At 45.6% G+C, this 14,422-nt stretch overlaps 2 protein-coding genes across 2 annotated transcripts in view; both read right to left on the reverse strand.

Moving 5' to 3' along the window:
* Nucleotides 1-210: 210 nt before the first annotated feature.
* ribc2 (RIB43A domain with coiled-coils 2) lies at nt 211-11,724 on the reverse strand. Its single transcript, XM_079500860.1, has 7 exons — nt 11,538-11,724; nt 11,366-11,447; nt 7,635-7,949; nt 6,655-6,773; nt 3,693-3,923; nt 2,599-2,765; nt 211-1,021 (listed from the first exon to the last, which is right to left on the reverse strand). Exons 1-7 carry the CDS (start codon nt 11,652-11,654, stop codon nt 943-945), a joined length of 1,110 nt encoding a protein of 369 aa, XP_079356986.1. The 5' UTR covers nt 11,655-11,724; the 3' UTR covers nt 211-942.
* Nucleotides 11,725-13,405: 1,681 nt separating this feature from the next.
* cecr2 (CECR2 histone acetyl-lysine reader) overlaps nt 13,406-14,422 on the reverse strand; it is a 93,998-nt gene continuing 92,981 nt past the window's right edge. Inside the window, exon 20 of the mRNA XM_079501027.1 lies at nt 13,406-14,394. The gene's annotated coding sequence lies outside the window, so the exon portion shown is untranslated. The remainder of the gene's footprint in view (nt 14,395-14,422) is intronic.

Below are 14,422 nucleotides of genomic sequence, written 5' to 3' on the forward strand. Positions count from 1 at the left end.
TTGTTTAAATCTTGCACTATAATTGAGCCTTTTGGTATAAATAATTAATTAATAGTGCTAAACAGCATTGTTAAGAGTGCAGACAAATCATACACTGAATGAATTGTAGCATATTTGTGTATTTGTGTGATTATTATGGATAGCTTGAGTTTAAAACGTGTTTTAAGAATAGTTTTTTTTTTGATAGAGGGATAGATGAAAGTAGGCTGACATGAAATGGGGGGAGAGATGTGGGGGTGACACGCAGTAAAGGCCGTCGGGATCGGGAGTCGAACCCGCGGCACACTGCCAGACTGGATTACCAGCCAAGGTGCCCGGACGGCTACGCCAGCCGCCCAGTCCAAGAATAGTTTTTTTTTTCTCAATGTATTTTTATTGAGGCTCTGAAATTTCACAGCTGTTCAATCGCAATTCAATTTTTTTATTTTTTATTTTTGCTACTAGTCCTACTTTTTTTGTGAATATAAAAGGCTTCATACTTGACCGTTGATCATAGGTAGTGGTACATTTTATAAATTCTGTGAAACTGACAATCCAATATAATGGAAGGGTAATGAAACCTGCTACCCTAGGATGGTTTTGAAGTTTGTTTTCTGGGTCAGGTCAAAAATAAATACAGCAGATTAAACTCATGGCAGGCTGCACATAAGACTGACCTTATATAGTATTCTGTGATGTAAAGGTAAACAACACAGCTTTACATTCAAGATTCTTGAAGCTTTGGGATGTCAAACTGGAATGCATGTGAATTCTATTCATTTGTTTTTTGTTTTATTTCAGGAAATGGTTGTACACCATGTTGCACAGTACACCAACCAGCGTTTGTATACAAATAAAATATACAATTATTTTGCAGCTCTGGTTTAATAATGTATTGTGTTTTACCATTTAGTAAAGCGAGTCATAAATGGTGAAGCAGTAATTGGTGCAACAAGCGTTCCATCATCGACTGCTAGTGTTGAACTTGGAGAAGAAACTTTCTTCAAACATGTTGATGTTCATCTCATTGAGGGCCTTATTCCTAGAGAGAGAGATTGTGGAGGAGGGGAGAGAGATCATGAGAAGGTGCATCTCGAGGGCTTGAAGCACAAAGAGCATGTGACATACATGTCAGCTCTATCACATTGTAACTTAAAATAAAGGCAAGGTCAGCATCATGGTAAGTATCATGTCAATCAGCATCATGTCAGTATGACCACATTTGGAAGGTATAAAAGTATAGATTGGGTAATAATTACAATCAATGAAAAGTTTGCTTCCCCCCCACTTCCTAAATTAGGATTTCAGTTTTGGTCAAAACCACTTAAAACCCCAGCATTCATATTCTGGAGGGAACCCAACATAGCCGATCTACAGGCTCACAGCACGCAGCACTGCGTTCGTTGTGAGCTTGTAGATCAGCTATTTTCTCTTTTCAAAGAGATTGTGTGTAACAAGCGGTATAGATGTGCTCCCCCACCTCTAAAAGCCGCACTACTGTACACCCCCTGCCTATATTTACAATGAAAATTTAGGCATTTAGCAGACGCTCTTAATCCAGAGCGATTTACATTAAGCAATAACAAAAAGCATGGCATACATCACATATATAAAAAGTAGTTATCATGAAACATGCGTAAGCTAAGAATGTAATCTTATATCATGCAACTATATATATAAACTATACATACTATTTTATACTATACATATGTACTATAAAGTGCTATGACTACATAAAATGCAATTCTAGTGCTGTCTACTTAACATGCTTATAAGTGTTTAAAATGCTATCTAGTTAGTTAGTTAGTTAATGCTATCTAAGTCTACATAGAGTGCTATCTAAGGGGCAAGGGCCATGATGGAGTCTGAAAAGGTGGGTTTTCAGACTACGGCTGGAAGATTGGGAGTGAGGCTGCAGTTCTGATTGTGATGGGAAGTGCATTCCATAGTTTTGGAGCCAGAAGGGAGAAGAGTTTGGGACGTGTGGAGCGTTGTCCCGGCGTTTTTAGTGAAGGTACTTCCAGCTTCCCTGCGTTGGCTGATCTGAGTGCGCGGGAGGGTTTGTAGGGTTCGATCATACTTGTAAGATATGGGGGGGCCATGCCTTTGGTTGCTTTGAATGCCAGCATCAGGGTTTTGTATTCTGTGCGGGCAGCGACCGGGAGCCAGTGCAGGGAGCGGAGCAGGGGGGAGACATGTGAGAATTTTGGCTGGTTGAAGACCAAGCGAGCTGCGGCATTTTGGATCAGTTGGAGAGGCTTAAGTGCACATGCCAGTAGGCCAGTAAGGAGGGAGTTACAATAGTCAAGTTTTGACAAGACTGTTGTCTGGATTAGGAGGTGGGCTGACTCCTGGGTGAGGAACGGTCTAATTCATCGTATGTTATAGAGTGTAAACCTACAGGATCGAGTGACAGTTGTGATGTGTGTTTTGAACAAGAGCCGACTGTCCAGGACAACACCAAGGTTCCTGGCTGTCGGGACAGACGTTACATATTGACTTATGTACGTTGATCTGTTGCCTCTGACATACAGTTATAGCTCAAATTAAGTGTCGTGAAAAACGGACTGTAGTCTCTGGGTCTGGGCCAGCGTAGCGTTGGTGTGGTCCAGCTCTTACTGTAGTCTCTGGGTCTGGGCCAGCCTAGCGTTGGTGTGGTCCAGCTCCTGTCTGTGCTGCTTGTCCAGTCTGGCCTGCTGTCTCTCCAGCAGTAGAGCTGAACGGGCCGACGACACACGGAAACCGTCCTGCTGCTCCTCAAGCGCCTGCTGCTCCATCTCCATCCTCTGTGGGCACGCACGCACGCACGCACGCACGCACGCACGCACGCACGCACGCACGCACGCACGCACGCACGCACGCACGCACGCACACACGCACACACGCACACACACACACACACACACACACACACACACACACACACACACACACACACACACACACACACACACACACACACACACACACACACACACACACACACACACACACACACACACACACACACACACACACACACACACACACACACACACACACACACGTATTACGTATTACTATACTGAGGACATCAACATCTGGATGACAATTTTATACCCTGATGCCGAAAATAGGTGATCTACAAGCTCACAATGTGTTGAGTGCAGCTTGTAGATTGCCTATTTTCAGTGCACGATACCTTACCTATAAACTTAGCTTAATGTTTGTTTTGTCTGTCACTGAGCAAATCGGGCACATGATGTTATGTTATGATATCGCGATGATGTAAGATGATAAGGTTTGGTAAAGCGCCCCTCACTTCACACGGGTGTGATTTTTTTTAAATGGCATAAGCACACAGAATGCGTCCCATTGCAGAGAGAGCTTGCAGATCTGCTATTTTCAAATGTGTGCACAGTATAGGGTTTAACCCATTTTGGACGGGAACCCCTTTTGGTTTTTAACTCAAATCTTTGCGTCTGGGTGGTCCCTGAAACGTCGGTGGCCAATTACAGATAATTCTGGGGGTCCTTGACATGAAAATGTTTGAGAACGACTGATATAGAAACATGAGGTTTTTCAGAAAACTGTCAGGATTTAGAAGCCATTTGTAGAATCGTTCTAAATGGGTTAAAGTGGTGATTTCTTTTGTAATGCTATATAAACCCCATGGAGGACCCTTGGGGGCCCCCGGGCCCCACTTTGAGAACCAACTGGCGTACTTTGTTTACCTTCCTCTCTTCAGTTTGATACTTCTGGAACTGAAGCGTGTCTATCAGGCTCTGAGGAGAGGCCTTCTTGGGCTGGCTGGGCTGCAGGCGGGGGGCTCCCAGCACCCCCAGGGTGGGCTGCGTGATGTCGTCTCCGATCAGCTCGCCCTGCAGCTGGTTCAGGGCGTCGGTGCAGCCGATGGCGTCGTTCCACTCCCGCTCCCTACGACGCCTCTCCTGAGACTCTGCTGCCTGGGGAAGGAAGGAAGGACGCTGGGGTGTCATTTCAGAGAAACCCAGAAGGTGGCAAAAAACTACAAACAAAACATGCCACCGGTTGAAAAGTGGTGTTGAAGGAGAATTCCATGCTAGAAGGCTTTCTTACCTTTATTTGTAGTTGTTGTCCCCACCAAAGAGGTCCAGGTGTTATTTTGTGCAAAAGCGCATTATTGGCTATTTCCCCTAATGAATTGCATTGAATGGGCGGGGTGTTGTGCTAATTTGCTTATTTCCATCACTCAAAAATCAATTATTTTTGTATATATCCTCTCTTCATCATGTAAATAGTATCCCAAGCGGCACACTTTACTACTTATTTCGATGGAAATAAGCGAATTAGCACAAAAACCAAACCCCCATTGGGGGCTTATATTAGGGGAAATAGCCAAGAATGCACTTTTGCACAAAATAACACCTGGACCTCTTTGGTGGGGACGTAACAACTACAAATAACACCTGGACCTCTTTGATGGGGACGTAACAACTACAAATAAAGGTAAGAAAGCCTTCTAGCATGGAATTCTCCTTTAAGGAAGGACCACTTCACCACTATTCAACCTATCTTCATATATTTGGTCCTCACTAGTGTTCATGATAAAATAGCACAAATCTTTTCTACTCAATCTGTGTCTCATAGGAGGGCTGTGGGCAGTGCAGAAACCCATCCACCAGTGACATCATCGATGGGGAATCCAAGCTCATAGAAACCGGAAACCGCAGGCTTTCTATTCCTGAAAAGTTGCTGTGAAAGTTGATGTGAAAATGCTAGCCGTCGTTCTCACGATAATACAAATCTAAATATATATTTAAAAAAAAAAATGTTTAGAAACAAATCTGCCTAACGATGATGTCACTGGTGGACAGGTCTCTGAATTAGCCGCTGAATAGAAAATAATTGTGGTATTTTATCATGAACATTAGTAAGGACCAATTATATGAAGATAGGTTGAAAAGAGGTGAAGTACTAGTTATTTAAGGAATGTATGATTGTAGACTAGAAAATATGTGTCTATGTAGAGATGGTTTGCTGCTGTGGATTGAGATGCGTTCAGCAGTGAGACCATTTTCATAATTGAATGTCAACGCAAGGGGGTGGCGATGTGGGTGAGAGTTACCTTTGGTATTGTGTGTGTGTGTGTGTGTGTGTGTGTGTGTGTGTGTGTGTGTGTGTGTGTGTGCATGCGTGTGTGTGTGTGTGTGTGGACATGGGTCCTACCTGGGCCTGGTTGTATTGTAGTCTTTGGTATTGTGTATTTTGATGTGCGTGCGTGCGTGTGTGTGTGTGCGTGGACATGGGTCCTACCTGGGCCCGGTTGTAGTCTTTGGTATTGTGTAGTTTGATGTGTGTGTGTGTGTGTGTGTGTGTGTGTGTGTGTGTGTGTGTGTGTGTGTGTGTGTGTGTGGGTCCTACCTGGGCCAGGTTGTAGTTTGATGTGTGTGTGTGTGTGTGTGTGTGTGTGTGTGTGTGGGTCCTACCTGGGCCAGGTTGTAGTCTTTGGTATTGTGTAGTTTGATGTGTGTGTGTGTGTGTGTGTGTGTGTGTGTGTGTGTGTGTGTGTGTGTGTGTGTGTGTGTGTGTGTGGGTCCTACCTGGGCCAGGTTGTAGTCTTTGGTATTGTGTAGTTTGATGTGTGTGTGTGTGTGTGTGTGTGTGTGTGTGTGTGGGTCCTACCTGGGCCAGGTTGTAGTCTTTGGTATTGTGTAGTTTGATGTGTGTGTGTGTGTGTGTGTGTGTGTGTGTGTGTGTGTGTGTGTGTGTGTGTGGGTCCTACCTGGGCCAGGTTGTAGTCTTTGGTATTGTGTAGTTTGATGTGTGTGTGTGGACATGGGTCCTACCTGGGCCAGGTTGTAGTCTTGGGTATTGTGTAGTTTGATGTGTGTGTGTGTGTGTGTGTGTGTGTGTGTGTGGGTCCTACCTGGGCCAGGTTGTAGTCTTTGGTATTGTGTAGTTTGATGTGTGTGTGTGTGTGTGTGTGTGTGTGTGTGTGTGTGTGTGTGTGTGTGTGTGTGTGTGTGGGTCCTACCTGGGCCAGGTTGTAGTCTTTGGTATTGTGTAGTTTGATGTGTGTGTGTGTGTGTGTGTGTGTGTGTGTGTGTGTGTGTGTGTGTGTGTGTGTGTGTGGACATGGGTCCTACCTGGGCCAAGTTGTAGTCTTTGGTATTGTGTAGTTTGATGTGTGTGTGTGTGGACATGGGTCCTACCTGGGCCAGGTTGTATGTGTGTGTGTGTGGTGTGTGTGTGTGTGTGTGTGTGTGTGTGTGTGTGTGTGTGTGTGTGTGTGTGTGTGTGTGTGTGTGTGTGGACATGGGTCCTACCTGGGCCAGGTTGTAGTCTTTGGTATTGTGTAGTTTGATGTGTGTGTGTGGACATGGGTCCTACCTGGGCCAGGTTGTATGTGTGTGTGTGTGTGTGTGTGTGTGTGTGTGTGTGTGTGGACATGGGTCCTACCTGGGCCAGGTTGTATGTGTGTGTGTGTGTGTGTGTGTGTGTGTGTGTGTGTGTGTGTGTGTGTGTGTGTGTGTGGACATGGGTCCTACCTGGGCCAGGTTGTAGTCTTTGGTAGTGTGTGTGTGTGTGTGTGTGTGTGTGTGTGTGTGTGTGTGTGTGTGTGTGTGTGTGTGGACATGGGTCCTACCTGGGCCAGGTTGTAGTCTTTGGTATTGTGTAGTTTAATGTGTGTGTGTGTGTGGACATGGGTCCCACCTGGGCCAGGTTGTAGTCTTTGGTAGCCAGAACTGCTTCTCTCCTCTTCTCCTCTTGGAGCCTCTGCAGCTCCAGAGCTCTGTTGTCCAGGTCCAGTCTGCTCCAATCATACTGCTGGTCTGACAGACAGGAAGCACACGGTGTGTATGGAGGCCTCTCAGCCAATCACAGAGCATAGCTGTGACCCAGCGCAATAGCTTGGACTATTGTATAGCATTGGCAGATTATGCCAATTATGTAGGTCCCCAGGGCCCCTGGGGACCTACACGCACAAGGCCCAACATACCACATAGGCTCTAATGCCAAGTGTCGAGCCTGACGGCCTGTCAATCCCTGTCTCTCTCTTCCTGTTCCTGTGTATCTCAACTGTACTATCCAAATGGGCAGAAAGGCCTTATAATATATATAATCCTCAAATGTCGCAGTTTACCTCAACATACTGATTGATCCAGAATTCCTTGACAATAATTGTGTTGTGTGAAGACTCTACACACAACTATTCACTGAAGAGGGGATGAGCGTGTGGAATCTGGGAATCCATAATTCTTCAATATCTCATGTTCTTGGAAGGAAGGAACATCTTACTCTGCTGTGGTGCCGTCTCACAATTTTCTCCGGGTACTCTCCCAGCTTTCAGGTTTAACAGTATTTTGGTTAAGTAGAACTAGAGTGTTTTGGATGGTATGTACCCAAAATATACCACAAGCGTGCAGCCGTGCACGTGAGGGACTAGGAGACAGAGGGGATGTGTGTGCAGCCGTGCACGTGAGGGACTAGACAGAGGGGATGTGTGTGCAGCCGTGCACGTGAGGGACTAGACAGAGGGGATGTGTGTGCAGCCGTGCACGTGAGGGACTAGACAGAGGGGATGTGCGTACAGCCGTGCACGTGAGGGACTAGAAGACAGAGGGGATGTGCGTGCAGCCGTGCACGTGAGGGATTACTAGACATATGAAGGAGAACAGGACAGTCCAACCTACCCTCCAGCCTCTGCTGGTGCCGCGCCGCCAGCCGCTCACTCTGCTGCTGGTGAAGCCACGCTCGGAGCTGCTCCTTCTGTCCGCTCAGCCGGGCCCCGCTGCCGGGGTCCTCGCCCACCAGGCCGGGCAGCGTCATGCGCGTGCTGCTGTCGTCCTTCCAGAGCTCGGGGTCGTTCATGTCATACTCCCGGTGGCTCCGGGGCTGCTGGAAGTGCCGGCGGTACCCGACCGCGGCCTCCTCCGTCGCACGCTGCGCCTTGACCTGGCGTCCGTCCAGGAGGAGAGCTGCTTTGTCGCTGCGCACCATGTCTGCAGCTGTGATGGGAACAGGAAGACACCAACAATATAGAGCCAGACCCAGATATCACCATGTCTGCAGCTGTGATGATGGGAACAGAACACACCAACATCACATGCTATAGAGCCAGACCCAGATATCACCATGTCTGCAGCTGTGATGATGGGAACAGAACACACCAACATCACATGCTATAGAGCCAGACCCAGATATCACCATGTCTGCAGCTGTGATGATGGGAACAGAACACACCAACATCACATGCTATAGAGCCAGACCCAGATATCACCATGTCTGCAGCTGTGATGATGGGAACAGAACACACCAACATCACATGCTATAGAGCCAGACCCAGATATCACCATGTCTGCAGCTGTGATGATGGGAACAGAACACACCAACATCACATGCTATAGAGCCAGACCCAGATATCACCATGTCTGCAGCTGTGATGATGGGAACAGAACACACCAACATCACATGCTATAGAGCCAGACCCAGATATCACCATGTCTGCAGCTGTGATGATGGGAACAGAACACACCAACATCACATGCTATAGAGCCAGACCCAGATATCACCATGTCTGCAGCTGTGATGATGGGAACAGAACACACCAACATCACATGCTATAGAGCCAGACCCAGATATCACCATGTCTGCAGCTGTGATGATGGGAACAGAACACACCAACATCACATGCTATAGAGCCAGACCCAGATATCACCATGTCTGCAGCTGTGATGATGGGAACAGAACACACCAACATCACATGCTATAGAGCCAGACCCAGATATCACCATGTCTGCAGCTGTGATGATGGGAACAGAACACACCAACATCACATGCTATAGAGCCAGACCCAGATATCACCATGTCTGCAGCTGTGATGATGGGAACAGAACACACCAACATCACATGCTATAGAGCCAGACCCAGATATCACCATGTCTGCAGCTGTGATGATGGGAACAGAACACACCAACATCACATGCTATAGAGCCAGACCCAGATATCACCATGTCTGCAGCTGTGATGATGGGAACAGAACACACCAACATCACATGCTATAGAGCCAGACCCAGATATCACCATGTCTGCAGCTGTGATGATGGGAACAGAACACACCAACATCACATGCTATAGAGCCAGACCCAGATATCACCATGTCTGCAGCTGTGATGATGGGAACAGAACACACCAACATCACATGCTATAGAGCCAGACCCAGATATCACCATGTCTGCAGCTGTGATGATGGGAACAGAACACACCAACATCACATGCTATAGAGCCAGACCCAGATATCACCATGTCTGCAGCTGTGATGATGGGAACAGAACACACCAACATCACATGCTATAGAGCCAGACCCAGATATCACCATGTCTGCAGCTGTGATGATGGGAACAGAACACACCAACATCACATGCTATAGAGCCAGACCCAGATATCACCATGTCTGCAGCTGTGATGATGGGAACAGAACACACCAACATCACATGCTATAGAGCCAGACCCAGATATCACCATGTCTGCAGCTGTGATGATGGGAACAGAACACACCAACATCACATGCTATAGAGCCAGACCCAGATATCACCATGTCTGCAGCTGTGATGATGGGAACAGAACACACCAACATCACATGCTATAGAGCCAGACCCAGATATCACCATGTCTGCAGCTGTGATGATGGGAACAGAACACACCAACATCACATGCTATAGAGCCAGACCCAGATATCACCATGTCTGCAGCTGTGATGATGGGAACAGAACACACCAACATCACATGCTATAGAGCCAGACCCAGATATCACCATGTCTGCAGCTGTGATGATGGGAACAGAACACACCAACATCACATGCTATAGAGCCAGACCCAGATATCACCATGTCTGCAGCTGTGATGATGGGAACAGAACACACCAACATCACATGCTATAGAGCCAGACCCAGATATCACCATGTCTGCAGCTGTGATGATGGGAACAGAACACACCAACATCACATGCTATAGAGCCAGACCCAGATATCACCATGTCTGCAGCTGTGATGATGGGAACAGAACACACCAACATCACATGCTATAGAGCCAGACCCAGATATCACCATGTCTGCAGCTGTGATGATGGGAACAGAACACACCAACATCACATGCTATAGAGCCAGACCCAGATATCACCATGTCTGCAGCTGTGATGATGGGAACAGAACACACCAACATCACATGCTATAGAGCCAGACCCAGATATCACCATGTCTGCAGCTGTGATGATGGGAACAGAACACACCAACATCACATGCTATAGAGCCAGACCCAGATATCACCATGTCTGCAGCTGTGATGATGGGAACAGAACACACCAACATCACATGCTATAGAGCCAGACCCAGATATCACCATGTCTGCAGCTGTGATGATGGGAACAGAACACACCAACATCACATGCTATAGAGCCAGACCCAGATATCACCATGTCTGCAGCTGTGATGATGGGAACAGAACACACCAACATCACATGCTATAGAGCCAGACCCAGATATCACCATGTCTGCAGCTGTGATGATGGGAACAGAACACACCAACATCACATGCTATAGAGCCAGACCCAGATATCACCATGTCTGCAGCTGTGATGATGGGAACAGAACACACCAACATCACATGCTATAGAGCCAGACCCAGATATCACCATGTCTGCAGCTGTGATGATGGGAACAGAACACACCAACATCACATGCTATAGAGCCAGACCCAGATATCACCATGTCTGCAGCTGTGATGATGGGAACAGAACACACCAACATCACATGCTATAGAGCCAGACCCAGATATCACCATGTCTGCAGCTGTGATGATGGGAACAGAACACACCAACATCACATGCTATAGAGCCAGACCCAGATATCACCATGTCTGCAGCTGTGATGCAGTGGTGGAAAAAAGTACTCAATTGTTTTACTTAAGTAAAAGTACCAATACTGCAATTTAGAACTACTCCGTTAAAAGTAAAAGTACGGAATTGAAAATGTACTTGAGTAAAAGTACAAAAGTATCGGCATCAAAATGTACTTAAAGTACTAAAAGTAAAAGTATTCATATTGCAGAATGTCACACTTCACAAGTTCAAAATGTGTACAAAGTCTATAGAAAATAGCAGATAATGCGTGTGCGCGCATTTCTACAACTGTTTCAACATTATGAGATTTGTGATCAGTTTATTTGGCCACCAAGTGGCGTCCATTATAATAGGCCTACATCCAGATATTTAATTTAAGGTACCATGTGAGTAGCAACCTGCCTATATTTACTGTATTTGAATAGACTAGACTCACTAGACTAGAGTATGCAAAATAAGATCATGCTGGTGTGTGACAGTGTGTGTGTGTGTGTGTCTGTGTGTGAGATAATAACACGAACTTCTCACCATGTGTTTGCAGTGACTGTTTTTCTGCCTCCTCTTTAGTCTTCTTTTCTCTCACTTGGATGTCAAGCGCGTCCGTGTCAATCTGCAACACACATTACATGTCTCGGTGTGACCACACTGTGTACAACAAGGAATCAATCAAGGATCATGGACAAGCAGGTTTAAAACTTACCCCTATCGTTCTAACGGCGTCGTTAAAAATCCTCTGTCGCCGCTGCGTCTCTGCGTCGTGACGCCCGTCCCGACATTTCGCAGCAACGCGGTCGGAGAGCAGTTCAACGTTGAACATTTTAACTCTGGATCTTTCCTTTGATCCAAAACGGTGTGAGTCTCTCTTGACCTCTGACTGTGGAAAATGTCCAAACACACTGTGGTTGCTAGGATACGGATACCAGATCCCATGCATGCGCTCGGATGATTTCGCCTTTCTCCGTAAAAAAAGAAAACCTCCATGATTGAACGTGGACATTATTTTTGAAATAGTCTAAAGCATAATGTGGTGTCCCCATTCCCCTCCCCTGCCCAAAAGAACAGATCTATGAGCTGATATCATATATCTTGATGTGATCAGTGTGTAAATGGAATGGAAATACAGACATTGACCTACCACCAAAACCTATACCGACACTGGCCAGAAGGTGTCGCACTGCACTGTGCCTTGAACTCTTCATCAATAATAGATAGGCGTCACACTTATAGCTCTAGTCCAGTGGTTTTCAAATTTCAACCCTTTTCACATCAAGGCCCATGTTTTATTCAGCATTTGAGCCACGGAACCACCATTTACTGACATTTAGCCCCTCAGACCCAAAACTAAAGAATATTTTGTTGTCGTCGTATAAGATTTTGTCCAACAATTCCATGATGCTGTATTGATGTTAGGAGAGATAGAAGGGAAACGTTGATCAAAACAACAATTATTTTACATTCTCTAATACTCTAGACCTCTTGAATGAATTAATGCTGGTGTTTAACAATAATGTAACTCTTGAAACCAAATGGACCCGTATGGGTCCATTTGGTTTCATTTTACGCTCTCAGGAATTAAATATCTAATAAGGGTCCATTTGGTCACCAACTCTTCATCATTTAGCTGCATGGGGACCACCTGGAACCCCCTTAAGGACCACTGGTGGTCCCCAGACCACTGGTTGAAAACCACTGCTCTAGTATGAAGCCATAGTCTAGGCCCTGGGTTCCAAGTTGATTAGCTTAATGTGTAACATTGTTTTCTCACTCAACTGTACTAAACAAACCTACATACATACAGTATATGGTAGGCTATATATGCACATTTCTAAAGTTACAATTGAGGGACTTAAGCCATTTTAATACCAAATTGTCAAACATTTACGTAAGAAAGAGGCAAACATTGTGAAAACATTCAATCTTGTCATTTGTACATAGGCCTATAGTACAATGTACAGTTTTGTACACATGTAGGCCTATTTCCAATTCATGGGTTCGAGTTAGATTGATGAATTGAGATTTTTTTTTCCCCGTTTGCTTTTCATCAAAAAGATTTGCTGTGAAAAGGATCCATCGATGAATTGGGGTTATTATTTGTGTACAACCAGACGAACGAGTAACCTTGCACATCGTGGCTTATTTTTAAGTGGTGCAACCACTTCCTTAAGTGACTATGTGTGTGGGTGGCTGGGTGGGAGCACGGAAACAGCATGGTTGTTTTTCACCACCTGTGCGCAACCTAACACACACACAAACATACACGCACATATTAACTGTATATATGGTGATTTCGGGTGTGCCAGTACAGTACAGTACAGGGTACAGTAGAGGGACCCCCACAAGGTAACTCTGTCATTTCTCAACCATTTCGGATGTGGGGTGGCTCGCCGGAATCGGGCCGGCACCCTGGGTGCATTCCTGTGGGTCTGGAACCCCCCCCCCGGGGACCCCCACACGGAGTTGCACCACTTACTTCACACGGGTGTGATTTTTTTAAAAACTGGGACACTGCCCGTCTTTGCAAACATCTTCAGTGAAAAAACAATAAACTTCTGCCCGCTGCAGATCGACTCGCGTTCAGGAAAAGTTATTTATTTCTAAGAAATGTACAGTATAGAAAATACTTCGGTCCATTTCCAAAATAATCTATGTCAGTCAGATAAGAACTTGTAAACGTCACATAAAAATGAAACATACAGGGTCTTTTTCCAATGCTGCAATGTTGCCATGCTACTTGAGGTAAACAAAAATAAAAAGTACAAAATAAAACAAAGATAAACAGACATCAAATTAATATTACAAAAGAAAAAAATCCCCCCCCCCCAAAAAAATGTACAAAAATTCATAAAAGAGCAAATAAATATGATTCACATTTAATCACATCTAGATGGTTTCACTAGTGCAGAGATGATGACGACAGCAGAGTGGGAGTGAGAGTGAAAGTGAGAGATGCTACCGACTTTCAGATCCTCCGGTCCGGTGTCGGGCCTTTTCACACCAGAAATAAACATCCGTTAACCTCCGAAAACAGCATCACAAGGCAGCTGACAGACCGTTCTAAACAACGCCATCCTTCATACACTGGACAGCATCACACTATACCTCCATGAGGGGCATCTATCAGGCCCGCTAAATGAAATACATTTCCACATTTGTCCTTGTATATAAGCATCGTGACACATCTATAACATTGTCTGTCTCACAGCATCTAGAACGATCCTATTCCACTGTCCCTCATTCAAATGTTCCCTTATGTTCCCCTGTAGGTATATCTATTAGGGAGGGCATTGTATTGTTGACAATTTCTATGCTGCCTAATATATACACAGCCTGTAACTGTACAACCACAGGAATACTGCCTACAGCTTGTCTAGTTTCAACAAACTCAGAGGTCTGGAAGGAATGCAATCTGTACAGCTGAAGAGACAACACAAAAACATAAAACACGAGTCCCTTTCTGATGACATATCCGACATAATGTCCATTCTCCATCCATCCGATGAAGACGTTCACAATAACCTTAGACACAAAGTTCAACGCAAAACAAACTGGCTCCACTTCTAAGGCCTCACTCACACGTAAGACACA

This window comes from Electrona antarctica, assembly GCF_951216825.1.
Source record: "Electrona antarctica genome assembly, chromosome: 5".
NCBI classification, from domain to species: domain Eukaryota; kingdom Metazoa; phylum Chordata; class Actinopteri; order Myctophiformes; family Myctophidae; genus Electrona; species Electrona antarctica.